Here is a 19,694-nt window from a genome sequence, read left to right as displayed (position 1 = left end):
GATGGAAAGACTGAAAGAGAGAAGATGAGGAAGGAAAGAATAAAAATAGTTGTGGGGAGAGGGAATCAAGGCAAAGATAGTGGGAAATTACAATGAAAGAATAAAGCAAAGAAAGAAAATGGTCACCCTAAGCAGTGGATGAAAGGACACGTGAATTAAAAAGAGGGTGTACGCTTTTGAGAACTTTAGAGAACAAAGACAGAACCTTTTTGTAAAACAATATACTGAAACATGATGTTAGGTTTTCACTCCTCAGCTAATGGAGAAACACTGTTTAAGAGACTACTTCCATCTACAGTTAAAGATGAGTAGTGCGATATAGGCTGGACTTAAGCTTCTTGTATGGGCCACATTAAATGACAATTTCAGAATTAGTCAAATGTATACAGCTGTGTTTTGATCAAATATATTATGAATTAAATATAATATTAACAATGTTTTGTGTTAATCTTGCATATATTAATCAGATGACAAAGTACATCAAAAATATATGTCTCACTACCATACTATACTGTAATGGAGCTTGAATTATTTTGAACACGACCTTACATACTGTTAATGTATTGGTGTCAGACTTTAGTCCCCATGGAGGAGCTAGATGAAGTTAATGGACAAAAGGAAGTCCAGACTTCCTCTCTGAGGCTGTTGTCCCAATGACTGGACCTCAGATGAAGCAGAAGAAGATGGATGGATTTTGGTGCTTGGGACTTTTGATCTTTTGAGTATTAGGCCAAAAAAACTGATGTCATGACCACTATAGAATTCCAGAAGAGAATGATAAACTTACAATATTTCAAAAATAACTTAACCAGCAACCGCCTTTGTTTGTGAAGTTGTTTCTTACCTTTTCTAAGTATGTGTGTAACATTTTACATTTTTAAGTTGTGTGTTTACCTGTGTGTATACATGTTTACTCAGTTTTCCAGGACAAGGCTTTAGCCAACTAACCAAATGAAGATCTGGCTCAATTCCCACATCTGTTTTGTTAATAGGAAAATGGATACAAGCCTTGGGCAATTTTTGTAAAGTTTTGTGTGGAAACTATCATAAAACCTCTACCTAAGATTATACATTACAGGAAAAACTGAAGTGAAAATGTCTGTTTATTGATCGTGTCTTCATCCAATTGATTATCTCTCATCTAATTTTCTGAACTGCTTTATCCTCACTAGGGTCGCAGGGGATGCTGGAGCCTATCCCAGTTGACTTCGGACCAGAGGCAAAATACAACCTGAATTTGTGGCCAGCCAATCACAGGGCACGAGGAGACGAAAAACCATTCTTGATCACACTCATACCTAGGGCCAATTTAGAGTGCCCAATCAGCCTACCATGCATATCCCTGGAATGTGGGAGGAAACTCGAACACCCGGAGAAACCCACGCAGGAACATGCAAACTCCACACAGGTGGAGCCACCTCGTCGCACCCGGGCTCTATTCCCATTAGTACCACCACTGCTTGTAAAGCATCCTCCGTTTTTTTGCGAAAGGCTTTAAAAGTTTGTATTATCATCACTTACTTTTGGGCTAACTAAATAATAGGGTGGGGGGGGGTTGGGGGGGGGGGGGGGGTTGACGATGCAGGTAGTCATTGTCCTCCCTGCATCACCTCGTGTGTGGGGAGGGGGCGGCAACGTAGGGAGAGGAAAGGTGAGGGAGGGAGGGAGAGAGGAAGGAAGGATGGTAGGAGGGAGTGGAGTCCGTTCATCTAGCCTTCCTGCATGCCTATTGATCTCCAAACATCTGGAACACGTCATATTTGTTTTTACAAGGCAGAAAAAAGAGTGAAGAAGGGGCTGGGGGAGGCATGCGGGCTCCGGAGGAGTGAGACAGCATCATCATCCTCCTCCTCATCATCATCTACTGCTGCTGCTGCTGCTGCTGGAGCACTTGACACCTCCACGAACGGCGGCGAGCGTGTCGTGCGCGATCGCGGCTCTGCAGACACGCCAAGGCCGCTCCATGGCACCCTGATCCACCCCCCTCCTCCCCCTCCTCCTGCGACGAGACCTCTCCGACGCGGATTTGAGATTTAACAGCGAGGGATTTCAACCGATTGAGACATTTTCACCTAACAAAAAAGGGGGGTGGGTGGGTTGAGGGGGTTTTAAGGGAGGAATAAGACGATAGGTGCGCTGTTTAGGATTTTTGGTTGGGCTTTTTTTCCTACTTGTTTTTTGTGCTAGAGACATGGACTGGCATGGCATTACTCGGCTTGGATTCCTTCTACTGGCGCTACGCGGACTGCGGGGGCTGAGCGCCGCCTGCCCCGCCGCTTGCACCTGCACCGTGTCGCGGATCTCGTGCGTCGATGGAGCGGCACCGAGTCTCGAGGATTTCCCCTTGCTCACACTGGACGACATGGAAAACATCACCGACATGTAAGTGAGTGCGTGCGCGTGCGTGCGTACGTGCGTGTGTGCGTGCGCGCGAGCGAGCGGCCGTGTCAACCTGACGACGGTATAATGAGATGTTGAAAGGATGATGGTGGTCTTGCAAACTACGCGGACCCCCCAACCCCATCCCCCGACCTCCTAATATCATCACACATATCATTTTAATATAACTGTCGAATCGTGCTGCGTGTGCGTGTGGGTGCGCGTGTTTACGTATCACCAACACAGAACGGCGTAAGGCTCGTGCACGTTTATTTTCATTTAAAAGAGAATTCCATGTAACGCACGCAGACACACACAAACACAAATGTCCAGGCCTGGTTTTAGGTGCTGTTCATAAAAGGGGTGCCAATTTGAGCCACCCTTTTACCAATCTTGGCAGATTGCACATATACAGGTGCGTAGAAGCTAAATTTGGGCAATTCACATGGTCAAACACATGTACTGACTGCTAAAATAGAATCATTTTGTAACATTTCTGCAACACTACACGCCTGAAATGAGAATTCCTTTTCCTATGGAGGTGAAATAAAGTCTTTCTTAAGTGTAGAATACATTTTAAGGTGCATTATTCAATTCCGATATGAATATTTGGTAGTCATAGTTCAAATCAAGTCATTGCATGACCCCCTTCCCATCTTAATCAAACCATTTAACATGTATATTTTTGTGGTATCTTCTAGTTTGTTTCGTCACGTATGCATTTTCCCCAAAAGTTTGGCTTTACTGTTACGACTTGTCTATCTTAAATTCCGTTTTTCTTTACTGTACAATTCTTTTAAATATATATCTATACGTTTTCCTTTCTATTCCATAGACTTAGTTTGAGTCAAAACACACAAAAATGATATCTTATAATAAACAATTCTTCATAACTAAGACGTTCAAATGGGAAATTTTCAATATGGCTTCTAATTTTAGCACTAATTTTAACTGTATTGTGATGGTTTTCCATTTATTTGGGATCCAAGCAATGCAAAATGACAATAAATCAAGCACAAAACCAAAAAAATGAAATCTGCAACAAAGTGTTATTCATAGATGTCAACATGAGGGTTTAGCATAAGTGTTATCCTCTATATGTACCCAGTGATTGGTTTGCGACCAGTCCAGGGCGAACCATGAGTACCCACACCACTTACTAGCATACAAAAACACACAAAATTGTCCATAGTTGTGAAAACAAGTATGAATTCCTCTTTGTCCATGTGTCCCTACGATTGAATGGCGACTACTCCAGGGTGTCTTCTCTGTATCTCTTCTCACTCGCAGGATATGTTAGAGCAAGAAAGCACAACTTCCTTAATGATTCCTCATTATCTGTTTCCTGACAGATACATCGCCAACCAAAACAGGCTGTTTGAACTGAATGACAACAGTCTGAGGCATTACATAAACCTCCGAAACCTGTAAGTAACGCATGTGTTTTTATCGTAAAAGTGTTGTCTTCCAAACCCAGAGTCAACCTCCTCTTCCAAAGGAGGACGTTGGCAGTAAAATTTGTGAAAATGTAGCAATCCTCTAACGTCTTGTACAGAGTTGAATTATAGTAAAAGTGTTATAGTTGTGAGTCCCCCTTCACATCTGTGTTGCATAGAATTGATCTAGAATTCAAACCTATGGTGAATAAACTGACTAAAGGTGCGGAATCTTTTCATTGTTCAACTATTTTTAGTTTTTGGTCAAATAATTGCTTCACATTTTTTGTTGTATTTAAGTGACGTGCAACTGTACGAGTTTCCACAGTTCTTAAAAACTGGAGTAATGAATCGGTTTAACTTTTAAAATGCTTCACATCTGTGTTGCATGACATAGCCTTGTTATTCCAACCTAGAAAGAAAACAAAATAAAAATTCATATTTTCTTGATTTGGAGTCGACCTGGGAAAGTAAAACCAGTTTAAACAAAGTTCTTTTTTAGATGGTCAACTGGTATTTCATCCTGAGATGATTAACCCGTTTCACAATCTTTAAAAACATTTTAACCTCTTCATATCTGTCATGTATGACACCAGTGAAATCCTCCAAACTACATTTTTATGATATCACTACTTATCAAGCTGTAAGAATTTGTGAATGGAATTCTGATATACGAGCCTGATACTAAGATGGCAAAAAAAAAAAAAACCCAATTCAGTGCAATTAGTGAGTAGTACCTAGTCTTTTAAAACATCCAAACTACAAACCCTTGCAAAAAAAAAACCATAAAGATACAGAAAATGACTAATAGGACAAAAACTGCTGGGGAGAAGTATAAGTATTGTTTTTTCTAATATTAATTTCTGCATGACTATTATTCAGTGATATTCAAGCCAGATACACATGAAGTAGCATATTGAGCACACTAAATTGGATTAAATGAAGATTGACTAAGTGTTTGCATGCTTTTTTTTCATTTGCAGACTCCATAACTCCATATGTGCATAATGTATAATACTATAGCACATCATTGCTTTCATATACACAGTATATATATTTTTTCTATATAAATTGTTTTTTGAGGCATAGGATTTAACAGAATAAGGGCACTTTTACTCATGAAAATGGTTTTGATAACAAGTATTTTGAGTTAAGTGTGTGCTTTTAAGTGAATTTCTCAAGGAGTATAACTGTTTTCTGCAACTGTATGAGATTATTTTGAAATCACAATCTTTTTCACCAAAATCCCTCTTTTCCTTACAGAACAGTGACCAGGACCAGATTAACATCCATATCCCCGGATGCATTTTACAACAACACAAGACTACAATTTGTGTAAGATGTCTTGCACTCCATTTTAAGGCAATATACCATGCACTTGTTTAAACAATTTCAAATCTTCACTGATATATAAATAACTATAGTGAAAATTAGCACTAATTGGGAACTATTGGAAATGTTCCATTGGCTGAATTGAGACCATTTATGGCCAATGCCAATGTCACTAATTCTAGTAATACTGTTATTTCAACAACTACTTTTGCAACCATGTAGTACGATACAGTGTATCGTATATTATTTTGAAAACCTTTCCCAAAAATACCACTAGTGCTTCCATTGTTATTACTTGTGGTATTGCTATTGGTTTAAATGAAAGAAAGTTGAAAAAAAACTATTTGGAATTATTTATAATAAGTATTCATGTACAGAATATAATTAACATCAGTCTAGTATACAGGCCTTTTTTTAGACCAATAGAGAGGTCCTTCCAGGGCCTGACAGCCCACTGCTGACTACTTCTACTACTTCTATCGCTATTCTACAACTTCTCACACACACATATACATATATATATATATATATATATATATATATATATATATATATATATATATATATATATATATATATATATATATATATATATATATATATATATATATATATATATATATATATATATATATATATATATATATATATATATATATATATATATATATATATATATATATATATATATATATATATATATATATATATATATATATATATATATATATATATATATATATATATATATATATATATATATATATATATATATATATATATATATATATATATATATATATATATATATATATATATATATATATATATATATATATATATATATATATATATATATATATATATATATATATATATATATATATATATATATATATATATTATATATATATATATATATATATATATATATATATATATATATATATATATATATATATATATATATATATATATATATATATATATATATATATATATATATATATCCATACACACACAAATATATTAATGATGTAATCTACTGCTTTATATGTACAATTGGCTTAACTGATTTATTCTCTTTTTTTAAGGAATTTGCGAGACAACAATCTGTCGCAGCTTTCATGGAGGATCTTTCAGAATTACAACATCTCCTATTTGTAAGCCCAGCTCTATAGATGCCAGCTGCCAGTTTTGCATCTCACCTTAACAATGAGTTTTTAAACTTAAAAAAAAAAATCCGAACAAATGAAATATATATACAATGTGTACAAAGTGAGACGTGTATTATTGTTTTATTTATTAATAACCTCAACACTAAGGGCTCTCCGGCATACTCGAACGTTTTTCTAATCTTTTAATACAATATTTTGTCACAAAATATAATAATTTATTTTGGGACAAAAAAAAAACTGATAATATTTTTGGGATCTCTTTTTGGGTACTTAGTATCAAAGTATTCTAAAAAGTTTGAAAGTGTTCCATGATGACATCCAGTCATTTTAACATACAGTATTGAAACATCATCTCATCATTTACCCTCTCTGAAGATGGCAGTGTTTTGCAACCACATACAAGGTCAACTGCACGTTTTCTGAGTCAGGAAAAAGCAAATCAATTTGTTAAAAATAGTGTACTAGCAATTTTTCTGCTAACGAGGACCTGATCAACCGACACAATGATTTATCAGTATATACTTAATCGTTGCAGGGCACACTGTTGTACTACTTTACCAAATAATTTATTTTACCCAAGTTTAGGAACCCACTATTAGCGTATTGTCCTTTCAGACTCCTGCTGTCCGGAAATCCTCTGGACTGCGTCTGCGAGAACCTCTGGATCAAAATGAGGAGCCTGGAGGAACCCGACAGTCAAGATCTGCAATGCAAGGACGAATACGGAGTGACAAAAGCCTTCGCCACGCTCACACCACCTGACTGCGGTAACGTGAAACCGCGTTAGAATAAGCAACGTGGCATGAGCTTCCTGAAAGTCCAGAAAGCAATCGATGGGGGGTTTACAGTTTCCCCACATGTATACCTCTCACTTGGTTACTTAAGACCGTCTCCTTCGTTGTCCCGCAGTTGTCCCGCAGTGGTTCCTCAAGTAGAGGTCACCCCCACGACGGTAACAGAGATGCAGGGCGGCGATGTCAAAGCATTGTGCAGTGCCTTTGGATCGCCATCTCCCGAGATCCTGTGGAACCTGGACATGGTGTTCTCTCATTTTTTGGTGAGCCAGTCTAATTCAATGGACTCCACTAAAGCTTCAAGTTCATTTGTCAAAGGCTAAAATTAGGTCTAAGGTTTCATTCTCCAGGGTTTACAGTACAGCCCACCGTGGGTCTATTTTTCAAGATCCGGCTTCGACCCACTGATATTCAACACCGTATCATCTTCTGCATAAATATGATCCACGAGTCAGCCTAAAACTCACTGAAGCTTTTAGTGATTTAAAAAAAAAAACATATCTTCAATTTTAACTGTACCGTTTAGAGCAGGGGTGTCAGACTCGGGTTGGTTCGCGGGCCATTTAGCGGACCATTTTAGATATAATATTTAAATGTTTTTATTTTATAAATGGATTAAAAGAACTGGATTAAAAGCCCAGAATATTCAGTCTTCGTATAGACCTAAAACAATGTTTATTTTAGCTTTTTTAATATATATTTTTAGATTTTACAAAGTGATTTTTGAACAAAAAACACAGAAAAAAATGATTAAAAAAATATGAATTATTAATGTAAAAGGAGGAATCTCAGGAAATTTAATATACATCTATACTTTTCATTTTAATTTGATCCTAAAACAGAAAGTCGGCACTCATGATTTACTTTTCTGGGGGGCACACAAAATGATGCGGCAGGCCAGATTTGGCCCCCGGGCCACTACTTGGACACGTGTGGTTTAGAGGGTTCACAAATATACAAAATCCGGGTTAGACAGAAATAATGTGAAGCTTGGTTTAAAAGTTGATCAAAAACCAGGATGGTCGAGTGCTGAAGAATCGAATGTGGTTTTAATTCAATGAGGGGAAAGATGTTTTATAACATCTAATAAACACACAGAAACTAACTCAATTAATTCATTGCCAATGGTGGATGGAGTTGACATGTAGAAGACAATAAATAGACTGTCTTAGAATAGGTTTGTGACATTTTTTGAAGGCGGCATTATGATGTAAAATCAATGTCCCCTTGTGCTAATTTTGCTTTATTTTGAGTTTGGGAGTCAATTGGGAAACTGGGTATACAATTTACTCAACACTGTGTGGGTGGTGAACACGGTGACATACTGACATAAATACTCAGCAGGGCCTCAAAGAGTTTATAAATCCACAAGTAAAAATAGTCCAGGCTAATTTGCCCTACTTTAAAATGGGACTTTGGGTATTTAAAAAAAGTTTCAAAAGACACAAATGTCATCTTTTCTCCATAGCATCATCTTAAACAGTCTTCCTATTTCTTTCCTCATGGTACTTCTCATTTTCTGAATCGCTTTATCCTTACTATGGTTACAGGGGTGCTGGAGCCTATCCCAGCTGACTTTGGTTCAGAGGCAGGAGACACACTGAATTGGTGGCCGGCCAATCACAGGGCACAAAGAACAACCATTCACGCTCACACTCATACCTAGGGGCAATTTAGAGTGTCCAATCAGGCATGTCTTTGGAATTTGGGAAGAAACTCAGAGAAAACCCACACAGAAACATGCAAACTCCACACAGGTGGACCGACCTGGATTTGAACCTAGGTCCCCCACTGTGAGGCCAACGCACTAACCAGTCATCCACCGGGATGCCCCTCTTAAAAAAATTGGGGGCTGATAGTGCACTCATTTTAGCCAAACCACTTTATGAACCAAATATTTGACAAAAATATCAAGAAGACCAATGTCTGCCATGTTTTTTTTGTTCTAGTATTTAAAAGAAAACAAAATGACCAATATGTTAATCAATATTAGTGTTACATTTTTTAAAAAATGTTGATTTGTAACTTAAACGTGAATTATTGACGTAGTTACATCTCTTTTAGTGTAGAACTCATTAAAGAAATCCAAGACATAAACATGGCCTCTTGGATTTTGTTGACCATCATGTAATTATACTATGTGTCCAGATTGACCCCATGGAGACTGAAAGCAGGCTCACCCTAACCGACCTCTCACCAGAGGACAACGGAAAGGTGATTACATGCACTGCTGAGAACATAGTGGGTCAGACGGAGGCCACGCTGCAACTCAACATTCTCTGTAAGCACACATTAGTTCACTGTACATCTTTACAATTGTATTTTTTTCTTTCCAAGCGGAACCAGAAGCTCCATGTCACTTTGTTTTCATTATTCCATGATTCCTGATCTTGTTGACTTGTGGTTTCTTGTCCGTTACTTTTCCCCTCGTGAAGCCTCTGCTTTCACTTCTCTTCTCTTCTATCCTTCACCATGAGGATATTTGTTATCATATTTAGTGTAAAACCCTTGAAAACGATACTAATATTTGTCTTTATAGACTCTTTCGCCACATTTACCTCTGAGTACTCTATGGCGACACTTAGCCTAACGGACAAGGCCAAAAGTCACAACTCAATGGCATAATTTCCATTCTTAGCCCAAGCAATCTTAGCTTATACTAGGTGACCCAAAAAGATGCGTACCCAGGAAAATATCTATTTTGACTCTGATTAAAAAGCTATTTATTTCAAATTACAACCACACATTATTCAGTTTATGAAAGATGACCATTCACCAGAGTTTCGTCTATTTCTATAAATTTTTAGTCAATTTATGGCTTTTCCAAGATGTGTTCCAAATGTCCACCATTCCATTGCAAGCAAACCTGGACTCGTCTGACAAAGTTGTCAATCACTTTTACACACTCCTCTTTTGAGATGGCTCTTATTTTTTTGCTGAAAAGACATTTGTTAAAAAATGGATTTTTTATCGAATAAAATATGGGTACGCATCTTTTTGGGTCATCCTTTACTTGTCTCCACCCCAGCTGTATTGTTTGTCTCCATATTCAACATTTCCGAAACGACATGTCCTCTCTTAGCCTGCCAATGTTGTTTTTCCTCTGGAATTTTCCTCAACCCCCTCCCATTGAAATACCAACCATTCCCCATCCCCTGTGCGCCCCTTCGTCCCATCAGTCGCGCCCACCATCCAGCAGCTGCTGGAACCAGAGAAGGACCACCACTGGTGCATCCCCTTTAGCATGACTGGCAACCCCAGGCCTGAGCTCCAGTGGTACTTTGAGAACGAGATGCTGGAAGAGCACGACTACATCCGGACCACCTACCATAAGACCACCAAGAGCGAATACCATGGCTGTCTGCAGTTGGTCAACCCTACGCACATTCACAACGGCATCTACCGCCTAGTGGCCAGGAACCAATACGGCCATGATGAAAAAATGGTGGCGGCGCAGTTTATCGACCCACCCGACGACCACACAGGTGTGCCTACCTTTCCTTATTCTTCTCTTTTAACTTCTCCCGATCCACTCAATTGCTAATTTGTCTTTTTGATCTCCTACTGCAGATGATCCCTATTACTACTGTAAGTGACCATTCACATTGACTGTATGCATTTACAGTATTAAATGTGTATTTTGTATTAACAATGTGTTATGCTCCACTTCTCCTGCTGGTTTTCCTGTCCAGATACAACTGGTAGGACTTTTTAAATCATCTTACTGGTGTATTACAGTCACATTATGTAAAATGTTTCCTTGTTCCTAGTACCACTTAGTACAAATATCCTTTACGTATGTAACGGTTGCCCAAAGTATTTAATTGCACAATTGTACATTTCTTATACTACGTTCAGACTGGCTGCATGTTGGCATAAGATAACACGTCACTCACGCCATGCTTATCCCCAAATGCAATTTGTGTTGAGAATAACATTTGCATACCACACCTGAGTCAAAGTGGCGGCCCGGGGGCCAAATCTGGCCCGCTGCATTATTTTGTGTGGCCCGGGAAAGTAAATCATGAGTGCCGACTTTCTGAAACTTTTGAATTACTTTTAACATTGAATTGAATAGAGTTGAATTGAAAGCTTTATTGTCATGGTAGATAAATACATGTACATACTTTTATTATTAAATAAAAACAATGAGATGCCTTCCAGGTACAGCTCAGTCATAAATAAAAATATACCATCGCTCAAAATTCATGTAGAAAAAAAGGATATCTTTGGCCATACATGGATAATTCATGTAAAACTTCAAAAGACACAAGAAAAAATATATAATTTGAATTTATAAACTCCAAGAGATAAAAATACAACACTATATGACTCACAATAAAATTGTGCTCATTTCCAGACTCGCCGCTGCCACCAATAGATGACAGCATTGCTGTAAGTAAATCACAAGTCATTAAAATTTGTTCATTAATTTCAGTATAATCAAACGACCATCGCCTGTCATATTTGTGAACTTGCTCCATAAAGTTACGTTTTTTTTGCAGGTTTATGTAGTGGTGGGAATCGCCGGTGTGGCTTTGATGGGCTGCGTTCTCATGGTCATCATTCTTAAATATGGAAGGAACTCCAAGTTTGGAATTAAAGGTGAGCTCATCTCTTCAATCAGCATTTCAGATTGAGAAAAGCACGTTGTTTAACGTCTTCTTAGTCAGTAGCGTCTTATATTCATCAACCAGGGCTCAGACATCATCTTAAATCTAAAAAAAAAGGGGGGGGGGGCGACATTTTGTTAGATGTTAAATACCGTATTTTCACGACTATAAGGCGCACCGCATTATAAGGCGCACCCTCAATGAATGACATTTTTTCCACATATAAGGCGCACTGTATTATAAGGCGCACTGTCTATTTTGGAGAAAATTTAAGACTTTTAAGTGCGCCTTATAGTCGTGAAAATACGGTACACACAATTGCTATATGATCTTAAATTCCAAATCAAATTTTAAACACAATTATCCTATCTGTACTCTGTTGGAATAAAATGGCACCCCTTAATATTCCTCTCCTCTTGGTTTCCGCATTGCCAGGCTCTTCGTCGGTCATCAGCAACGACGATGACTCTGCCAGCCCCCTCCATCACGTCTCCAACGGCAACAACACGCCGTCGTCCTCCGAGATGGCGCCAGACGCCGTCATCATCGGCATGACCAAGATCCCCGTCATTGAAAATCCTCAGTACTTCGGCAACACGGGAAGCATGTTGAAACCAGACACGTGTGAGTTACCGCCCGATTTGGTAATCGGCTACTTTATCCGATCAATCCATTTAGGGGACGTATAGACTCCGGATATAGAAGATAGGGGAAACAACTGCTAAAAGTCCTTAATATTTCTAAAACCAATAAATCTCCAAGCAACATCATCATGTTCAACACTAAAACACATTGGCAGAGCAGGTCTAATGTTTGAAAACAAGGTTTTGTTCCTTTAAATCAATATGGTAAAACATTAAAAGCATAATGTTTAAACATTGACATTGCACCTAAATGTAGGTACGTAGGTAGATAAGTCTGGCTTCCAAAGCAAATTTATTGAACATCTATTGCCATCAATGTCTGTTAAGTTGAGTGTTGAGTTAAATAATGGTTATGTTCAAATCATTCCAAGTGAAAAACTATTGTGACTAAACAATAAAAAAATTGTTTTGACTTTTGACTTGCTTCAATGTATTTCAATCAATATATATATATATATATATATATATATATATATATATATATATATATATATATATATATATATATATATATATATATATATATATATATATATATATATATATATATATATATATATATATATATATATATATATATATATATATATATATATATATATATATATATATATATATATATATATATATGTATATATAAGATTCGTAGTATTTGGCATTACTGTAGTGTTAATACTTTTTGTAAATGATTTGGTCTACCCACAGTCGTGCAGCACATCAAGAGACACAACATTGTGCTGAAGCGTGAGCTGGGCGAAGGCGCTTTTGGCAAGGTCTTCTTGGCTGAGTGCTACAACCTGACACCAAGCCACGACAAGATCCACGTGGCCGTCAAGGTACAAGGAAACGTCTCGGGGAATCATTTTTTAACTAAAAACACAAAGAAAAAAATTGATTAAAAAATTGCAATTATTATTATTATTTAAAAGGTGGGAAAATAAGGAAATTTAATATACATCTATAATCTTCATTTTAATTAATTAATTTTCCGGGCCGCAGAAAATGATGCAGTGGGCCAGATTTGGCCCCTGGGCCGGCACTTTGACATCTGTGATTTAAAGTAATTTTTAAGTGCAATGAGGAGTTGATTTTATACAATAACCTGTAAAATAGCGAGTTGGCAGGCAGCTTGCCTTGTATACGTGTATGTGATGTTAGAACTGCCTTAGTCAGCCTGTACCTGGAAAGGCATTTCATCATACTTGTTATAATAACAATAAAAATGTGTTTTCCGATAAGGCCCTTTGTTTTAAGCTATTCTAAAAAATGAGTAATTTTATAATGTATTCTTTTTCAATTACAAGTGACAACAAACCCCAAAGTGTGTTGTGATAAGCAACTTCATAATATGGCTTTGCGTCAAGATGTCTTTGAATGATAATAAATTACTTTAATTCCCAAAAGCATAAGTTTGGTCAAATCCAACATACAAAAAAGTAAGATTCCCTTTCATAAATGATAACAAGTGATCCCACTGTGCCCATGCCAGACCCTTAAGGAAGCCAGCGAGAGCGGGCGTGCCGACTTCTACCGGGAGGCCGAACTGCTCACCAACCTGCAGCACGAGCACATTGTCACATTCTACGGTGTATGCGTGGACAGCGACCCCCTCATCATGGTTTTCGAGTACATGAAGCATGGAGACCTCAACAAATTCCTCAGGTACGACTTCAATCTTTACTTTTTGAGATGGTCAGTACTTGCAATTATACATTCGGCTCTCTCTACATTTTTACTAGTGATCAGTTAACTGAAACACTATTATTTTAATTTAAATTCATCAAATATTCTTGAATGGAAATTGCAGACGTATTGTGTGACGAAATTAGTGCTTACCATGCATAAAAAAAATCAATTTTTAAAGAGATTTGTCCCGATCACATATTTTTGCGCCTGAGTTCTTTTGAAAATGTAACCACACGTGTCCCAGGGGTGCTGGAGCCTATCCCAGCCAACTATGGGCAGTAAGCTAAGAAAGTAAACCTATGAATTGGTTGCCAGGCAATTGCATTGCGTAGTACAAGTAAGCATTTTTTTTGGTTTCCTTTGTCCTTGCACATTTTTTTTGTTGCTGGGTAGCTCTTCCATAACATTTTTTTTGAATGAATTTATTGAATAATTTCTTACGTTTATTTTAGTTTTTACATTTTCCCTTTTTGTTGTTTTGCAATCATTAAAACAATCCTAAAAACGCAATCTTTTTCCTAACTTTTAAAAATGTTACATAGAACAAACAAACAATCTTTTTGCTTCTTTTCCTGACTTCCTTGCAAATTTTATCTTGTACCCTGTTAATAAAAGGAAATCATAATCATAAAAAAAGCATTTTTTTCACTCAATTTCGATCTTAAAATAATTTTATCACGTAATCCTACACACCCCTCATTGTTATACGTTATATTTTGTTGCTCAATCACTGCAACTGACATCAATATACATCATTTCTTTAAACTCATGTTTCACTCTAATTTTGACTGTTTTCCCCTATGAACACCGCTTGTTTCTATGCAGGTCCCACGGTCCAGATGCGGTTTTGATGGCGGACGGGCAACACAGCATCCTGGTGGAGCTAACGCAGTCGCAGATGCTGCACATCGCGCAACAGATCGCGGCCGGCATGGTCTATCTGGCGTCCCAGCACTTTGTGCATAGAGACCTGGCTACCAGGAACTGCCTGGTGGGAGAGAACCTGCTGGTCAAAATCGGGGACTTTGGCATGTCCAGAGACGTCTACAGCACCGACTATTACAGAGTCAGTATAATTATATTTTCTGTCAGGGGTACTACAACTACAAAGTATAGGACCTGTTGCACACAGTTCCATTTTTTCCTCATATAGAAATGGTTGTAAACTTTGTAATTGCAATATGATAGTTATCAATTAATCAAAAACAGTTCAGTGAGACAGGCAAAACCCTGAAACTCATTTTAAAGAACATTTTTGGTTGGCTTTCTTAACTTTCCTGTCATTGTGGCTTTGATGCAGGTGGGCGGTCACACCATGCTGCCTATTCGTTGGATGCCGCCAGAGAGCATCATGTACCGACGTTTCACCACCGAGAGTGACGTGTGGAGCTTGGGCGTGGTCCTTTGGGAGATTTTCACCTACGGCAAGCAGCCTTGGTACCAGCTCTCCAACAACGAGGTGGGTCCTGCGTACCCTCCCAATTTAGATTCCTTCAGGAAATTCATTTCCAATAAGTCATATGTTGTAATATTCCCAGGGAAAGACGTCTACTTATGAAATTAATTTGTTTCAAAAGTGTTTTTTTTAACTTTAATTGGTCGTAAGTAGAGACATATTTTACATTGAATTAACCTTATTCGTTTTAGCCTTAGCTCTACCTGAGCTTTAAAACGACCTACTAGACCCTTTAAAAACTATAAAGGTATACCAATTTGTAGAACATATGTATTGAAATATAAATATCCATGCAAAAATAGAGAAAAAAGATAAGACAAGTATTTATTAAGCCTTTAAAATGAATATAAAATGAAAATACAGTTTCCAAAGGAGTGGAATTGTGAGTGGCAGCTAAGTAAACATACATATACACAACAATTTAAAATGATTAATTCCAAACAACGTAACTTTCTTGGATCTTACAATAAACAAAAACACAAAAAAAAGTTTCAACTACCCCCCAGAATCCAACATAATCCCATGCCATCTTTCACTGAGCAAAAAGTCATTCTTTGGATTGATCATTGTTTTATTTTAATACTTTTCCCACAAATGTTTTCACCAGGTGATCGAATGCATCACACAGGGCCGCGTACTCCAACGGCCACGCGCTTGCCCTAAGGAGGTCTACGACCTGATGCTAGGCTGTTGGCAGAGGGAACCCTACATGAGGCTTAATATCAAGGAGATTCATGCCATGCTCCAGAGCCTCGCCAAGGCCTCTCCCGTCTACCTGGATATACTGGGCTGAAACCGTTTCTACAACGCCCTGCTCAACGGACCATTTCTGTGTACTTGTGTGCGTGTGCGTGCGTGGCAGGGGAACAAATGTGCGGCAGTGTCCAGATAGCAGGCGTATAAATGTCCCCTGTAAATGTTAGCTGTCGTCAACACGTTGAGAAAAAAAAAGCCTTAAATTCGGGAGTCATTTTTGCTTTATGTTCCCTTGCCGTGCGCACGGTAGCAGGCACATTTCAACAGGAGGCGCTACAATATATTCTAGCTCGTGAGATGACGCTCAGAGACTTAAATATGGCAATAGATTCATGCCACAATAACGTAAGGGTGATGTGTCCATAAAACGTGTTTCAAGCATATACTTAGTTAGTTTGCAGGTTGTGTGGGTTTTCTCTGGGTATTCCAGTTTCCTCCCACATACCAACAACATGCATGGTAGGCTGATAAGACACTCTAAATTGTCCATAGGTATGAGTGTGAGGGAGAATGGTTGTTTATCTCCTTGTGCCCTGTGATTGGCTGGTCACCAATTCAGGGTGGGCCCTGCCTCTGGCCAAGAAGTGAGCTGGGATGGGCTCCAGCACCCCTGGCGACCTCAGTGAGGATGAAGAGGTTCAGAAAATAAGATGAGATGACATTATAAAGTATTGTTCCCAATTCCTGATGATTAGAAAGTGAACACCCAATCAGAATTCGCTCGATATGCCAACTCCTGATTGGTTTAGAATACTAGTGGCATACTTGGTGCAACAATTTCAAGATAATTGTGAATTTATTCCCCCCAAAAACAGCTTTCATGGGGATAACCACCCATTTTTATAAGGTTGGAACACATTTTACGCATATGGCATTTCATATGACCCTTATAGGAACTGTGGCATGAATCTAATGTGATTTTGTTATTCAACATGCGTTAAAAAGAGAAGCTTACAGTGAATAGATGGAGCTGTCGGTCTTCTTGATTTCAATATTTTATTTCGTCAATTATTCCCAACAAGGAAAAAAAATGCTTATACTATACATGCTGTATTTGAGCAAAGAGATTATTTAGAGTTCGATCCCCTTAAGCCCTCAATTTCTCCCATCGATGATGTCATATTCTCTGTAAATACGTTTCCGCAGACTGGCCCTACATAGAGTACATAACGATGACCGTGTGGTGTTTTTCAATGTTGTCAGGAGTGCTTTGAGCAGTTGTATTTTTTCATGTATACTTCAGAAGTACACAGATGTTAAGCTGTGTCTCTTGCCAGTCCCAAAAAAAAAAAACAGACAAGAAGAGCACATCTTATCTCATATTCTTACGGATTTCAATTTTAATCCATCAGAACAGCATTTTTTTTGTGAATCTATGACATCCAGTCCAAAATCTAGATGTAAAATATACTTATTAATATTATTCATGGCTCAAAGCTCCCGATGCAGTAGTGCCGATGGTTATATCCTGATTTTTAAATGGTCTGAAATTAACTTCATGCAGGCCGCTAATTTGCTCAAAATATTGATGACATAATTATTGTTTCATTGCAACAATGCGATATCCCAATATTTAAATATTACAAATTAAGTGACAATCATACTCTACTCAGCAACTCACCTACACTGATCATAACAAACATTTTAAAAATGAAATTCAATGATAATTAATATATTTTAACATTGAATTGGGACACAAATATTGGGATGCCACAAAAATATCACTAAGTAAATGAAAATACTTCTCTTTTACAGCAGTTATATGAATTTAATGTAATTTATGTATATATATATATATATATATATATATATATATATATATATATATATATATATATATATATATATATATATATATATATATATATATATATATATATATATATATATATATATATATATATATATATATATATATATATATATATATATATATATATATATATATATATATATATATATATATATATATATATATATATATATATATATATATATATATATATATATATATATATATATAGTAGTGCCTATTGCTGTATTAAACCAATCAGAGTACCTTGAATCCAATCAAATTGTGGCAGACTGTCTGCAAATATATTGTCCAAAAGATCAGCATTATAACTTATTGTCATAAAATTTACACCCCAATAATCATTTGGGATTTTGTATCATGACCCAACTTTAAAAGTGATATCAAAATGATTTTGATACACAAATTACCGATAATGTATTATGATTTATTTGTCACACAACAAAGATATAGTACATCAACAATTGATTCATTGACCCCCGAAAAATGTGCAATTTAACATATCTAATCATCATTGTGATTAAGATCGATTGTTATGGGGAAAAAAATGCAGTTGAGCACACATAATTCCGACAATGTGATTTGTGGTTGGATTTGGCACCATTTTGCAATATTTTGGTCGACCCTCAAGCAATTTTGGGGTGACGAACAAAACACAGAAAACCCCAATGTTCTGTTTTTATGGAGTTTTGTTAAGTAGTCACTTCAAGCTAAAAAAAAAATGGCAAAATCACCTTTTTAAAAAATAAAATGTCCACTGTAGATAAACCAGCTGCTGTTCATCATGTACAGTTGGAATATTTGCATATACGGTTTATAGACTAGGTTCTAAAACTAGTCTAATCCAGCAGGTATCACGTCTTCTGGGCCACTGGCAATACATATTCCATGTAAATACCATTTAATTTTTTTCTGTGCTCATAGGAATAATAATGCAGGTAAAAAAAAATAGATCCTTTTCTCGTTCTTTCGAGTTTGTTTTATCGTTGATTTATTGTTATTTTATTTTTTTTGGGGGGGGAGGGTCTCTGACTTATTGTAGCCTCTCAAAATCCACTTTCAGATGTATAACTGTGACTTTGCATCATGAATAGTATATTATTTTGAATGTAATCTAGAAGGCCGGGGTCCTCTTTTGAATGTAATCTATCGTGTGGGGGGGATTGGGAGAAGTCATTTTTTTGTAAATATGCTAAAAGACAGAAAAAAAAGACATTTTCATTCATGTACGGAGAAATTTTACTTATGGCGAAAATACTATAAAGAATGTGAGTACGCGTGCGTCTGAGATGATGTGTGTGCGTTGCCGCGTACACTCGGATGCAAGACTGTGTGCGTGCGGCAGATTTAACCTTGCTTTAATCAATCAAACAAACAATCAATTCAATGCTTTGTGCATCATGTGAGTAGCTTAACCACAATTAATGGAGATGTTCCTTGTGATACTGTGCATTTAATAAAAGTGTTATGTCTTACACTATGTGCAAAGACTCTTCTTTACATGGCTACTGCCAAGTGTATGATGCCAAATGATTCAAATAAAGGACCCTAGTGAGGATAAAGCAGCTCATAAAACGAATGAATGGATAACTATTGTAAATGTGCAA

At 37.0% G+C, this 19,694-nt stretch overlaps 1 protein-coding gene across 1 annotated transcript; it reads left to right on the top strand.

Annotated features, from left to right (window-relative positions):
- Window positions 1-1,686: 1,686 nt before the first annotated feature.
- Window positions 1,687-18,075, top strand: ntrk2b (neurotrophic tyrosine kinase, receptor, type 2b). Its single transcript, XM_077737756.1, has 18 exons — window positions 1,687-2,382; window positions 3,732-3,806; window positions 5,079-5,150; window positions 6,242-6,310; window positions 6,941-7,092; window positions 7,246-7,382; window positions 9,268-9,400; window positions 10,299-10,604; window positions 10,690-10,707; window positions 10,812-10,820; window positions 11,480-11,514; window positions 11,625-11,724; window positions 12,168-12,356; window positions 13,082-13,212; window positions 13,866-14,038; window positions 14,888-15,128; window positions 15,363-15,521; window positions 16,126-18,075. The coding sequence occupies exons 1-18, from the start codon at window positions 2,192-2,194 to the stop codon at window positions 16,309-16,311; spliced, it is 2,376 nt and encodes a 791-aa protein (XP_077593882.1). The 5' UTR covers window positions 1,687-2,191; the 3' UTR covers window positions 16,312-18,075.
- Window positions 18,076-19,694: the final 1,619 nt, after the last annotated feature.

Source organism: Stigmatopora nigra, chromosome 17 (assembly GCF_051989575.1).
Source record: "Stigmatopora nigra isolate UIUO_SnigA chromosome 17, RoL_Snig_1.1, whole genome shotgun sequence".
Taxonomy (NCBI): domain Eukaryota; kingdom Metazoa; phylum Chordata; class Actinopteri; order Syngnathiformes; family Syngnathidae; genus Stigmatopora; species Stigmatopora nigra.
The sequence above is the reverse complement of the archived record's forward strand: the minus strand, read 5'-3'. Positions and strand labels throughout refer to the sequence as shown.

Bases quoted from the DNA above. Each gene is read 5' to 3' on its own strand.
- ntrk2b (XM_077737756.1), top strand. From the start codon at position 2,192: ATGGACTGGCATGGCATTACTCGGCTTGGATTCCTTCTACTGGCGCTA. The intron at 2,383-3,731 runs GTAAGTGAGTGC...GTTTCCTGACAG, and splicing joins ATGGAAAACATCACCGACAT to ATACATCGCCAACCAAAACA. The intron at 15,129-15,362 runs GTCAGTATAATT...GCTTTGATGCAG, and splicing joins ACAGCACCGACTATTACAGA to GTGGGCGGTCACACCATGCT.